The sequence below is a fragment of the Pyxicephalus adspersus genome, chromosome 12, assembly GCF_032062135.1.
Source record: "Pyxicephalus adspersus chromosome 12, UCB_Pads_2.0, whole genome shotgun sequence".
NCBI lineage: Eukaryota > Metazoa > Chordata > Amphibia > Anura > Pyxicephalidae > Pyxicephalus > Pyxicephalus adspersus.
In genome coordinates, this window is record NC_092869.1 from 49360847 (window position 1) to 49375466 (window position 14620).

The following is a 14620-nucleotide window of genomic DNA, read 5'->3' on the forward strand; positions in this document are numbered from 1 at the left end:
GAAGCACATAGCAGAGGTGTAATGGTAAATAAAGCATGTGGACAGAGGGGACACACAGCAGAAGAATATTATCATACATGGTATGTACAAGAAAGGCACATAACAGCAGAGAATGCCACATGTGTCACACACGTGGCTGGAATAGTAATTGTACACTGAACGAGTCCGCTGACAGGCGTACAATCGGTAACACACTTTATAGACTTGATGTTTATTTGTGCTGTAAATCCTGCTCTCCACAGTCCTATCCAGCGCAGAATAATGAAAAGTTCAGGAAATTTACAATGTGTCAGAGAGCTGAGAGAGCAGACAAAATTAAAGAACTGCTGAGATATAAATCATTCAGGACAGGTTCTCTTCTCTTGGCAGATGAAGAGTGGAGGTCACACACATTGAAAGGAAAATTGTCAATTATTAGAATAATGGGGGTAAATGACAGGTCCTCTTCCTTCAGCAGGTGAAGAGCAAAATGACACAGGAAAAGGTAATAACAGAAGATGACCGGGTCTCTTCTCACCCACAACTAATGCGAGGACTGCTGGCAGCTTCACAAACTATTTATTGTGCACGGAGTGGGAATAATAACCATGACAAACACGTGAAGTGTGTGAGAGTCACTGTGAGTTTACTTACCTACCTTAAGGGTAGCTACCAATTCATATACTAAATGGCCATCTACCTATTCATGCACTAGGCAGCACATCAACCTACCAATCATTGTACAGCTTACTACCTATTAGAATACTTGATGGCACACCTATCCGTGTTTTTAAAGCCCACCTACCAACTAATCCACATAGATGGCCCACATTTGTGTACCCAGACAGCACACTTAACTACCTATCCATATGCCCAGTCAACGTACAGTGAAGGAAAGAAGTATTTGGTCCCCTGCTGATTTTGTACATTTGCCCTCTGACAAAGAAATGACCAGTCTATAATTGTAATGAAAGGTTTATTGTAGCTGTGAGACAGAATAACAAAAGAACCCTCAAAACTCAGTGCTCAAAAGTCAGAGCTTGGTGTGTATTGTAATGAGTGAAATAAGTATTTGATCAACCAGCAAGATTTCAGGCTCCCAGGTGTCTTCCCTGTATGCAGGCAAGAAGCTGAGATTAGGAGCACCCTCTGTAAGGGAGTGCTCCTAATGCAAGCTTGTTACAGTACCTGTATATAAGACACCTGTCCACAGAAGCAATCAATCAGATTCCAAACTAGCCACCATGGCCAAGACCATAGAGCTGTCTAGGGATGTCAGGGACAAGATTGTAGACCTACACAAGGCTGGACTGGGCTACAAGACTATCACCAACCAGCTTGGTGAGAAGGTGACAACAGCTGGCGTGATAATTCACAAATGGAGGAAACATAAAATAACTGTCAATCTCCCTCGGTCTGGGGCTCCATGCAAGATCTCCCCTCGTGGAGTTGCAATGATCATAAGAACGGTGCCGAAGCAGCCCAGAACTACACGGGGGGAACTCATTGATCTCAGGGCAACTGGGACCATAGTCACCAGGAAAACAATTGGTAACACACTGTGCCGTGAAGGCCTGAAATCTTGCAGAGCACGCAAGGTCCCCCTGCTCAAGACAGCACATGTACGGGCCCGTCTTCTGTATGTCAATGAACATGAGTGATCCTGGGTGAAAGTGTTGTGGTCAGATGAAACCAAAATTGAGCTCTTTGGCATTACCTCGTTGTGTTTGGAGGAGAAGGAATGCTGCCTATGACCCCAAGAACACCATCCCAACCGTCAAACATGGAGAGGGACACATTATGCTTTGGGGGCGTTTTTCTGCTAAGGATAAAGGACAACTTCACTGCATCAAAGGGACAATGGACGGGGCCATGTACTGTCAAAATCTTGGGTGAGCACCTCCTAGCCTCAGCCAGGGCATTGAAAGGAGTGGCTCAAGAAGAAGCACATGAAGGTCCTGGAGTGGCCTAGCCAGTCTCCAGACTAGTTTATAGGGGATCAAATACTTATTTCACTCATTACAATGCACATCAAGCTCTGACTTGTTATTCTGTCTCTCACACCTACAAAAAACCTACCATTACTATTACAGACTGGTTATTATTTTGGCAAACATACAAAATCAGCAGGGGATCAAATACTTTCCCTCACTGTACTTACCATCATATCTATCAGTGGACCCAGGTGGCACATTTATCTTTTTGTGTACAAAAAAATCTACCTACCCATGCATCTGTACCTTCAAAATGACATACAAGGTGTACATTGTACCCCTAGTCCTTGGGTGTTTACTTCTAATACATAACATTGTACTCTTCACTCTCCTTGAAACACAATTATCAAGTCATCATCAAAATATCAGGGCATCATTCTCAGCACCGCACATGGCAAAGGAACACCTTACAATTCATTTATAATGCACCAAGTAGCAATTTTTTTTTGCATTTATTGCAGAGCACAGCTTGAGGCTTCTCATTCCAAAATACCAGCAGCCATATAACACTGCCTGTATAGGGGTTGCGCTGGCTTTTCAGCTGTTGAAAAAAAAATGCCATTGGAAACCCCTGCACGGCCTTGATCAGCGCCATCTTTGATTCACCAATGCTTTTTATGTAATTTTCAAATCAAATGGTGTGGAAAATATTTTATGCACTTTTAATGGAGTTAGAAAGGTGCAAAATTAAAAAAAGGATATTGATTATTTCATACATTCCTTTCTTTCTTTGAAATTTTACATTAGAAAGTGCTAGTCAATTTAAATGTGGGAATTCCTCTTATTGCAGATTAACATGATTGTAAAAAAGTAAAAGATATCTGCTGCCCCCTGAGGACAGTTCACGAACTGCTGGCTTGTTGGGTCTCTGGGAGAAGAAATCATTTTAACTGGGAAAAAAATTACTTTTAACATTAGCCTAATGCTACCTTGATAAATAAAATTGCTTGCTATGACAAACAAGACTATTTGAATGTATATCTTTCTGTGCAACCACTGCACAAAGTGAAAGAGGATTCAATTCTAATATTGTTCAAATCCTTTAGGTACAACCTAAGGACAGGTACTCACACTCCTCTAGTCCTAGCTGATAGGCCAAATTCTGCAGTCCACGAACCTTCTCCATGAGATTAGTGATGGTTAGACTTCCTAGTTCTAGAGAAACAAAAAAATTACACCAAATACAGTACACAGAGAATATACTGCTATAAAGCATGAACTACCTTTTTCAAGCCACTAACTAAATGGGGTCAACCAGCTAACCTATTCCCAAACTAGGCACCTCCTAGAGCAGATTTTCTCAACCTTTTCATCATGGGGTAACCCTTGAAATATCTTTCTGGTCTTATGGAACCCTTGCTATATATACTATATCCACTAATCACAGTACATTAGTGTGGTGGTCAGTGGGAAGAATTCCTCTTACATTGCTGGCCAGTGGGATGAATGTCACCCTTACACATAGCCAAAAAGATCATTGGTGTCACACTGACCTGAGAGGCACACATTTCTCATTACCCAGGGAAAGTATTATAACAACCCCTGGAAGAACCCTGGTTTAGAAACTCTGTCCTCAAGGTTTCTGCCTCGCCTCACTAGGAAAAAATATCTCACTAACTGGACTATATTCCCTACCTTGCTTACCAGCCTGCAAACCTCATTGCTTATTATTAATATTATTATTATTATTATTATTAGAGCAGGTGTGGGGTTTAGGAGGGAGTCAATTGTAGAGAAGAGGTTGCGTGGGTTGGAGGCTTGAGAGGAAATGACTGCGGAGAAATAATTTTGTTTGGTGACAGTGAGCTCTGTGTTAAAGTTTTGTAGCTTGGCTTTGTAGTCCATGAAGTCAGCACTGAGGCCAGATTTCCTCCACTTGCGCTCGGCTGCACGAACAGACTTTTGTAGCTGTTTGGTGTGGTTGTTGAGCCAGGGTCGGGGGTTGGCAGGGCGAGGGTAGCGGAATGTGGCAGGAGCAACATTATCCAAAGCCAGGGAGAGTGGTTTAACATGGTGGCAGCTTCGTCTGGGGAGGTGATTTTGGAGAGGGAGGGGGTTAGGGATGGAAGGCAGTTTGAGAAAAGGTTGTGGTCAAGGTTACGGATATCTCTCTGCCATTGGCCAAGTCAGGGATGTGGCAAGGGAGGGCAAGGGTTTGATAGGTTGAAAGTGATAAGGTTATGATCAGAGAGGGGGAATGATGAGTTGTCAAGGAGTGTGAGGTTGCAGAGTTTAGAAAATACCAGGTCTAAAGTGTGTCCGGCTACGTGTGTGGGGCCATTGATGTGCTGTGCGAGTCCAAATGAGGAGGTAACGGAGAGCAGTTTGGCTGAGGAGGGAAGGTTGGGCTCATCCAGTGCAACATTAAAATCACCAAGGATGATGGTGGGCAGGTCATGGGAAAGAATGTGAGGGAGCCAAGATGCAAAGTTATCCATAAATTGTGATACTGGGCCGGGGGGGCGGTAGACAACAGCAACAATGAGGGGTAAGGGGCTAAAGAGTCGGACAGAGTGGACTTCAAATGAAGTGAAAAAACTATATTCCTTACACTACTAATCAGCTAAAACGTGTTCTTCACTGCAATAAGATTAAGCAGCTGAAAGTAGTTTGCCTCATGCTACAAACCAAACTAAACTTATGGTCTTCACCCCAATAAGCAGCATCACATTATGTTCCTCAGGCCGCTAAACAGTTACAAATCATGTTTCTTACATGTTTAAGCAACACTATGTGCCTTATTGCAGTGGTCGCCAAGCTTATTGGTCCCGCAGACCACTAAAATTACCAGCTCCTGCCCGTGCATGCGCGGGGGGCAGGGGGTCACTCAAAGGGGGAGAATCCTTCCACATAGTGACGTAATCAATACATAACCCCGCCCACTCCCCCATCGCAGATCTGAGCCTGCGATGGGAGAGTGGGCGGGTTGTGTCCAGGGACACTGCCCACCCACTTTTCTGAGCCAGGTATTTGTATGGGGGACATGGCCCGCAGCTCTCCCTGGTGCGTTCCCCAACTGGGGTCCCTCTCCTGACTCCGCTCGGGGGTGCACCGACTAGAGCCGCGAAGCCCCAAAATTTTCTCACAAATCACCAGTGGCGACCGCTGCCTTATTGCACTAACCAGCCAAAAAAAAAAAATCTGTTCCTCATTATACTAACCAGCCAAAATGTATGTTGCTCAGATCCCTCTGGGTAAATACTCTTAAGGCCACATCCCTAATTAACATAAGAACAAAAGTAGAGGATCCAAAATTTGGGACTTTTAAGGCCAATTCATATAGGCTGAAAGTATAAAATCAGAAAAACTTTTTATTAAATACAATGTTACATGACAATGATAACACACCACACTAATACATATCTCTTAAAGGGACACAAAATTTGATGTTCCAGCTGTTGACGCGTTTCGCGGAGTCCAAATCCCCTTCCTCAGGACAAGCAAAGAGATCTGTGGTTTTAACAAATGATCATACAATAAATTTTTCAAAATTTCAATGTATAAATCAATTTTCTTACAGAAATATGAAACAAGTGCAACTCACATAACTAAAGGATGCTCATGATTACCCATACAGTGGGATATAAATCAGTTGATTGATTAGTATTAGGGCTCATTAAGTGATTAAATTTATTTCTATTTTCAATTATTTTAAAATAATGAATTCATATTAACTTATTTAACGTATAAAAAAAACAATAAGTAAATGAATAATTCCTATTGAATTATGATTATTCAAATTCATTACCACTCTATAGTGATTTACAAAACACATTTTTGAGATATATATGGAGATAAATACAAATATGTTTAATGGATATTGATCATTTATCACATAAATAATTAAAAACCTTATTAGAATTATTTGAGCAGGTACAAATTTACCACTCAAAATTATGTGTTCTCTGATGTATGTGCTTCCTGCGTCCAAAACAAGTCTAGTAGTGTATCCAATGGGAATTTATTAAGTGATGTCTCTTTTGCTATTAATATGGGTGTCTCTTGAATAGATACATAAATCGCAGGAAAACCTTATAATAAGCATCATGTGATTATTAGTAATAAAAGAAAAAATGAGGTGGCTTACCAGTATTTCAAATAACTAAGTGACCCAAAATGGTGCCCTTGAAGCCTAATATTAAAAAGATGCCAGCCATTAATATTTGGAAAGTTTCTTGGTGAATGACTGAAAAAAACTAAATCTTACCAGTTACTGCTCACAGCAAATAAACTGGGGGACGTGACCACGTGGGGGACGACCAGTGGTTGAACTAGGAGTTTAACTCCACGTCAGGCAGATGCGGCTTCAGAAGAGTCGCACTGCCCATGGAGCGTCGGAGCTGTGAGAGGCACCCATCACTCAAGGAGCTGGTGGGCGGAACCCCAAGACCGAGGTCCGCCCATCTCTCCGCAGCTCAAGAGATGAATGGGAAAAAGAATAGCGTCCATGTATAAGACTGACAAATTAAATATATGGATATAAAGGGGATATCTATTCAAGGAACACCCATTCTGATTAATTGATAGTAAAATAGACATAATAAATTCCCCTTGGATACACTACTAGAGATGAATGTAGGAAGCACACACATCAGACAGCACATAATATTGAGTGGTAAGTTTGTACTCACTCAATAATTCTAATATGGTTTCTAATTATTTAATGCAATAAATTATCAATATCAATTAAACATTTTTATTTCTCTCTCTCTCTCTCTCTATATATATATATATATATATATATATCTCATCTATTTATGTTTTGTAAAACACCAGAGTGGTATTTATTTTGAATAATCATAATTTATTAGTAATTATTTATTTATTGATTTTTTTATACGTTAAATTAGTTATTATGAATTCATGGTTTTAAACTACCGGTAATTGATTGACAAAAGAAAATAATTTAATCAATTTACTTTAATGAGCCCTAATACGAATCAATCTACTTTTATATCCCTACTTCTTTCGTTTTAATTGAATTATGGATACATTTAAAGGATCCTCTTGGAGCGGTTTTCCTGTCCCTCACCATACTACATGAGAGAGATGTAATTGCAATCATGAGCATCCTTTAGTTTGGCGAGTTGCACTTTTCATATTTCTGTAAGAAAATTGATTTATACATTGAAATTTTGAAATATTTATTGTATGATCATTTGGTAAAACCACAGATCCCGTTGCTTGTCCTGAGGAAGCGAATTCAGACTCCGCGAAACGCACTGACAGCTGGAACATCAAATTTTGGTGTCCCTGCAAGAGATATGTATTAGTGTGGTGTGTTTTTATGGTTCTCATTGTAACATTGTATTTAATTAAAAGTTTTACTGATTTTATACTTTCAGCCTACATGAATTGAACTTAAAAGTCCCAATTTTTGGATCATCTACTTTTGTTCTTAGAGTACAATTAGCAAACAGGAAAAGAAAATCCCATTAGATTAGGGCCTCAGGCTCTTAAGAAGCCACATGTTTAAGCTTTTTGTTCATTTAGATGTGGGTTCATTGTGGACCCACTTAGGATTTGTTTGGCTTCCACTGTTACCTGGGACTCCAAAACAGGACTGGACTTGATTTTGGCTGGTGGGCTTACCTTCATATTATCATGGAAATGCGGAACTAACAAATGCTACTTTATTGGAGGTTTTGTGCTTATCTGCTGGCTATGAACTACATATTACGTCAGACTAAACTAAAGCGCCAACCCCCCTTAACCAGACTAAACTATACTCCTCGCTGCTGTTACCACTGACCACACTTATCCAATGTTCCCAAGTCTGTAAGTCAACGGAACAGTATTTCTGGAATTTTACCTCTTAGCATTTCAATGTCCTCATTTTCCAAATCTGCCATCCACTTTGGAGGGGAGCTTGCAATTGGCTGGGAAAAAAGGAACCGTAGATAAAAAACAAGATAATGGAGGTCCATACAATGCTAAATATTTATGAGAGAGAGAGAGAGAGAGAGAGAGAAGAGATGGAAAAACCTTATGTTATAAAGGTGAAGTGTCCCATAATCCACCATAAATACCTGGGCTGGACTGTCAACACAACTTTAAAACGCAGTGCACCAAAAGTAAAACTGGAAACTATGGCAGGAAGTTATCACTTGATTTCTAGCAGGCGTTCACAGCAATTTTTACAAGCAAAACAGGGAAAGTGCATGTACTACGGAGATATAGTGAAAATATATTACTTTATTTTGTCAAACACACTGTAATAGAGGTCATTGCTGTTAGAGGTTTCGAAAATGTGGCCTTTTATACCTAGAAAGGACATCAGTTTAGAGCAACGCTCGCCAACCGGCGGCCGTGGTCCATTTTTGGTGGTCTGTGGCTCTGGCCAGTGCGACCCCCCCCCCCCCCATATATAATATATACACCCCTCTGTACTCCTATCATTGTACTGACCCCCCCCCCCCCCAGAAGGGTCAGGACAAGGGCCCCAGTGCGGAGGGGGGGCGAACTGTCCAGAGCTGCGGACCATGTCCCCTGTAAGAATCGCTGGCTCAGGGCGGTAGGCAGGTGGTGTCTCAGGTCTGAGCCTGCAATGGGAGAGTGGGCGGCCTCTGGTACCACAACATTACTATGGGGGAAGTTTCTTCCCCTTTGAGTGACACCGGCATGCACGGTCCAGAGCCGGTACATTTAGGGCTCTATGGGTCCAAAAGGTTGGAGACCACTGGTTTAAGTCCATACCAGATCTCAGCTGTCATTATATGGCTCCAGTGTTTCAAATTGGATTCATCAGTTTAATGCAGGGAAATATAAAAACACTATCAACAAGTGACAAATCTGCTACACTACAAGCACATTACCTTCCTAATTAAGCTAATTACTTGAAAAGTATGGGTTTTCTAAAGCTGCAAGTATAAGACATTGTTTAAAAAGGCACCACTAGTAATAGCATTTGAACTTACACTCTTAAACGAGGCAGCAAATTCTGCAACCCCAGGAACTGCAAAACACAGAAAGATCAGTTCAGAAAGAAAGTCAGATCCTGTAAATATGTGAGGTTAACAATGCAGAAAAAAAAATAATCAGAGGAAAACTATGGGTAGGATGATTTAGCTTTTGAGATGTGTCCAGGTGGAAGCTACAGGAATAATTCTATATATTCAGTATCTTCTTCTATCCTCTTCTATCTGCTGTTAAGTTGTCTATTATGTCATGTGTTTTAGTTCTACAGAATTTCACAAAAAACAAATCACCATTACTAGGGATTTGCTTCTGCAGGATCTGTTACTAACGGTTTCCACCGCTGATTCTGTCATTGTCAGTTTCTGCTGCATTATTTGGCCTATACTTTAACTTCGGATTACAAAAAAATATATTATTTAAAAAGATTTTGAGACATTTTTTAAACATGTTCATCTGACTCCAAACAATTTTGGCGACAGTTGTATGTTTGGGGGCTTTGAAGTTAACTTGAAATTTGGTGGCCATAGCTTTTAATGCAAATCTTGTCATCCGCAGCCTCCAACTCTCTGGCCGCAGCCCAGGGGTTGGAGACCTCAGCTAAGAGCAATATGACATTGAAAAAGGACAGATCCTTGCTTGCCAAAATAAGCAACGTGTAATGCTGAAAAAAGAAATGGCAATTGGACCAAAAACAGCCTTACATATTCGTTGCAGTGATTTTTTGCTTTTCTAGCTAAGAAACAGACAGTGATCAAGTGGAACATGGCTTAAGTCTAGTGGGAGGCAATTTTCCTTTCACCAGATCAGCTATACTAATAGTTAGTTTCAACTACCAAACATAGTTCTTAGATTTCCGCAAAAAACTTTTAAAAGCATGATTTACTTAAATATTTTTATGGATTTGTTTGATCATTTAAAACATTCAGAAAAAATAAGGGGAAGGGTTGGTAAAAAGGAAACAGGGCCTGTAAAACTTTCAACCAGTCCAGAGATTTTACGACCTATGGTGAGAAATAACATGGCATTGTTTTTTTTTTACTAATTTTCGGGTGGTGAATCCAGCAATGACCCCAGTTTTTTGCCATTACATCCAATTTTTATGATACAGGGTACCCTCCATTTTTGTCACAAAAACATACACATTTTACATACAATGAAAAAATAATGAAATAATAACATGAATGTACTGTTTATTTACATTTCTTTTGTTCATACAAAGGATTTGTTACTCTATGACATTTGTTAAAGTAAAAAATTTGAAAATTAATCGGGTGAGCGGTTAAGGTAAAACCTTACGCTTATAGCATTTCCTGGAGTGTCCCGCCGGATGCTCCAACAATAGTCAGCCATCATATGTACATCCCATCTACCCTGATACCGTCCTTCCATGACCTTCAGATCTTGGGGGAATCATTCACCTTGCTCATCACTGACTGCACCAAGGTTTTCTGGGAAGTTAGAAAGATGGCTATGCAGAAAATGCACCTTGATGCTCATACGGTATTGCAACCAAGCTTTTTGTAGCTCCCCAAGAGTTTCTGGACAATTTCTGTGTAATTATTTGCTCGTGTGTTTCCAAGAAACTCCTTGACAGTGGATGGAATGGCCAATTGGGACTGACCTAAATATATTGTCATTGTGAAGGAGGACACACTTTAAGCTTTGAGCTATCGATGAATAGTCGCCATTCAGTTGAGTTATAGATTGGAATTCCCAATTCCTCCAATAAACCAGGTATGTTATGGCAATACAAAAAGCCACTTTCAGTTCTAAAGTACTGCAGAAATGCAATTTCTCTGGTTCGAAAGTACAATACATTTGTTCCTTTTTCAAATAAGTTTTTTCTCACGCACTCTCTGTCTTTATGGTAAGAATTCTGAAGCCTTCTTCGATCCCAAATCACTCAACTCATGCTGATCAAATCACTTAGGAACAGAGTCCTCTTCAATTTCAAACTCTCCATCATTGTTGTGACCTAGTTCATCACCATAATCATCTTCTATAAGAGAGGGAAGTGTAACGAAAACTGGCACTGGGATTTCATCTGAATGAGCCACTGGGTGTAAAGCCGATGGTAGACTAGGATACTCTGTTACATTTATTTTTCTTGTTATATCTTGAATTTTTTTCACGTGTTCCCTTTGTCCACATCCATAAACCCTCGACACACTGTTTGCACACCTCATGAGGAGCCCAAGACTTATCTTGATCACCAAGGGTAACTTTCAAATATGCCAAATAGGCTTGCTCTACAAATGTGCTAATGTTCGCCATTTGACTGGGAATGGTGAAACTGCCACAGATATAACAAAATGAATCAGGGTTGCTTAGGCACTTACGACGAGAAACAGCAGAGCCAGACATGATATGAAAGGAAATACTTGTGTAGGTAGAAAAATAAATGTTGCCATTTCACTATGTAGAGCAGCACACAACCTCTGATCACACCGTTTTGCATGTAAATTAACAGCCTATACAAATCCACGCTACAGTAATCGCATTAATATAAGTGGGAGAGAAAAAAAACTGTTGTGATAGAAGAAAACTAACTGAACTTTCAGTTGTAAATAAGCTTAAAAATTTAAGTCAACAAAAAATTTTTTCAAAATTGTTCCCCAGTGTAATTTGAGTTGTCCAAAGACTAGATTTGTCATTCCTTTCAGAACAGAATGGAAAACTGTAGGTATTGTCAATGGTCAATAATCCATGAAATTGTCGGTGCAGTGAGAGGACCCGATAAAGACATTGCTTGTCCAATAGCTGTTTTGGATTCTTTCTGAAGAGATGCCACTTAATCCCAAATTCTGAATTGTGTGTTGTTTTTTTTAAAAGGAAGAAAAGATTTTTTTTAACCATATGGACTCCAGAAAAAATCTCTTGAAACACCTTCCTTTGCATGGGGTCCAAATCTGATTTTCATAGGTTTGGTCTTAATCCCAGCTTCTTTAGCTGTCTCAATACCAACAAACTGGATATAACAGCGCACTTATAGAGGAATTTGTTAAAAAACTATTTTCCAAGTAAGGAATGAATGAGATGTCATTTCGTCCAAGTCCTGGGGATGATACTACTACAACTTTTTGCTAATAGATGCACTGCAGAGGTCGAATTCAAGCTTCTGTGCTTTACCTTCAAATCCCTCCACAGTTCGTGTCCCGCTTACCTTTCAGCCCTGATAGACGAATACTCCCCTATCCGCTCCCTTCGCTCCTCCAATGATCTACTAATAACTTCCTTACTCATCACCTCATCACACGCAAGGATACAAGACTTTTCTAGAGCTGCCCCAAATCTCTGGAATGGTCACCCTCGTCCTATTCGGCTTGCTCCTACTTTCTGCTCATTTAAAAGAGCCCTCAAAACCCAACGCTTCAACCTCACCTACTTGTCTTGTTCTGTGTCTTAAACCCTCACTACTTTCCCACCATTGCATATCCCCCTCCTATTGTGTAATACTTCCCCCACCTCTTAGATTGTAAGTTCTTTGGGGAAGGGTCCTCTCCTCCTTCTGTGTCACTCTCTGTATCGGTCTGTCATTTGTAACCCGTCTAATGCACAGAGCTGGGTAATATGTTGGCGCTATATAAATACGGTTTAATAATAATAATAATAATAATAATCTGAAAGATGCTCAAGTATGCAAACCTCAGGTTTCAGATTTATAACTAAGGCTATTGATTCCATCAAAATGCCTTCTTTTTTACCAGGATATTTAGATTTCTTAGTTCAAGATAAAGCTTTGAGATCCATTGGATTTTTATTGAAAAATAAATAGTTGAAAATAAAACCAGCCCTGGCGCTTCTTCATGTCTCTGACTTCTCGCGCAAGGTGAACAAAAATTCCCTTTTAAGACATCTATTGAACGCTGCTAAAGCACGTATACCTGCTTGTTGGATGAGCACCTTTCCCCCTGACTGTAAGTCACTGGTTGAGAAGGGTAACTGATATCCATCATATGGAAAATATGATATCCACCGATTCCAAGAAAGTGGAGAAATTTGCCCAGACTTGGTACCACTGGATACATTTCTCTACATCAGTAGAATATAATGGGCTGTTACAGCCCCTCAGGCGCTTCCCTACATACCTCTGCTAACTAAATGGTATACTTTTGGTGGTTAATGTAGTGAATGTGAGTGGATTTATGTAACTGATCGGACCCCCCCAACCCCTCCTTTCCTAATATTACAAAAAAAGAAAAATGAAAATACTCAGGTTCCATTTGGTTATACACAATCCTGTTTATGGTTTTATTTCTGCACTTGTGTGGTATTTCATGTATTTTTGGTTGTATAACTTTGACCCATACTGTATGATTGTTTTATTTTTTGTAAGAACCTTGTCATGTTACCCTATACCCATGTTATACCCTACGTACTTGTGCAGGCATTACAGAAGTCTGGGGTAGAAGAGCCAGTGATCTTGTAGTTACTCCTCTCAACGACAACTTGGAAATACCCTTGCCTACTATCATTGAGTGCAATCAGATTCCAACTAACAAAGATGAGATTCCCACTCCTGAAGCTGCCTTGCACCATGCTCACTTGAAGGACATAGCTGATCAAATACCAGCCTTTGAGGAAAATGCTGATATCCTGTCTGCACAGTTTGGAATAAACTTCTTCAAGATCTACAAGGTGTCCTTTGGATTGAGTCACTGTCAGCCAATTCACCTAAGACTGCAGTTATAGCCATCTCATCACAACTGTAAGTTATCGAGATCACATTGTAGTGCTTAGACTGGAGAGGCAGAACAAACCTTGATGTTTTTTCACAATAAAAATTATTTGGAAAAGGGAACTTCTTGACCCCTCTTTAAACAAACAGTATCTGAACTGCAGTTTTGGGCAGGCTGCAGCTTTGGAGATTGTTGGGCAGGTATCTTGAACATGAACAAAGGTTGATTTAAAAGTGTAATTCTTTAGGACACATATAGGCTTGATGTGAAAGGACTAGGAATTAAATCAGAATCCTTTCCTATCCTTTCCTAATCCTAGACCCACACACCGGGCATAAATTAGATAACAGAAGGATTCCAACTACATTAGTAATGAGAAAATTAAAGTTGTGCGTGAATCAGGACATAATAAAAAATTTGTTAAACCTAACCTCAAAACAACAGAAAAAACCCTCCCCTTGTTCCCAGAATAGGAGTGGCAAACCCCTTGACGCCTCGCGTTGCCTCTTAATTTTGGAAGCAAGGCAATGAACTGTGGAAAGGGAGAAAGGAAAATTGTATATCCCATCAGACAGTATCCTGAATAAATGATGCTGAGAATACATTATTTCCCATAGTACTCCTCCAGTGTAGGCGGAAGTGACTTGGTCCTCCTCTCAGTTTCTCACAAACCATTGTGCTTCATATAGTGATTGAATATGAATCTTTCTTCCCACCCAAACTTTTTTTTAGCAATCTTATTTTGAAATTAAATCTCCTGTTGCTTCCATTTCCTGGTTTTCCTTTCTACTTATTTGCAGAATTGTCTAAAACCTTTTGTATTCCCTACTTAGAACAGCTCAACTTGAAAGGGGATGCCATAGTTTTTTGGATAGGATCTTCCCCTGGGCTTTTAACCACCAAGTTCTTCTAGCTGAGAAGAAGGAAAAGAAGGAGAAAAGAAGATAAAAACCAGCAGGATGATGGAGGTCCTGTTTCCTCTGTATAGATAGAATTGTGGGGTCACCATCACAAGAGGGGTCACCATAGGAGGAAGGAGGTCCTGATTCC

At 40.1% G+C, this 14620-nt stretch overlaps 1 protein-coding gene across 1 annotated transcript in view; it reads right to left on the reverse strand.

Annotated features, from left to right (window-relative positions):
* Positions 1-14620, reverse strand: part of LIN52 (lin-52 DREAM MuvB core complex component) — a 23228-nt gene that overhangs the window by 7660 nt on the left and 948 nt on the right. Inside the window, exons 3-5 of the mRNA XM_072428766.1 lie at positions 8891-8928; positions 7786-7852; positions 3045-3128 (exon numbers count right to left, since the gene is read on the reverse strand). Coding sequence (XP_072284867.1) covers positions 3045-3128; positions 7786-7852; positions 8891-8928 — 189 coding nt within the window. The remainder of the gene's footprint in view (positions 1-3044; positions 3129-7785; positions 7853-8890; positions 8929-14620) is intronic.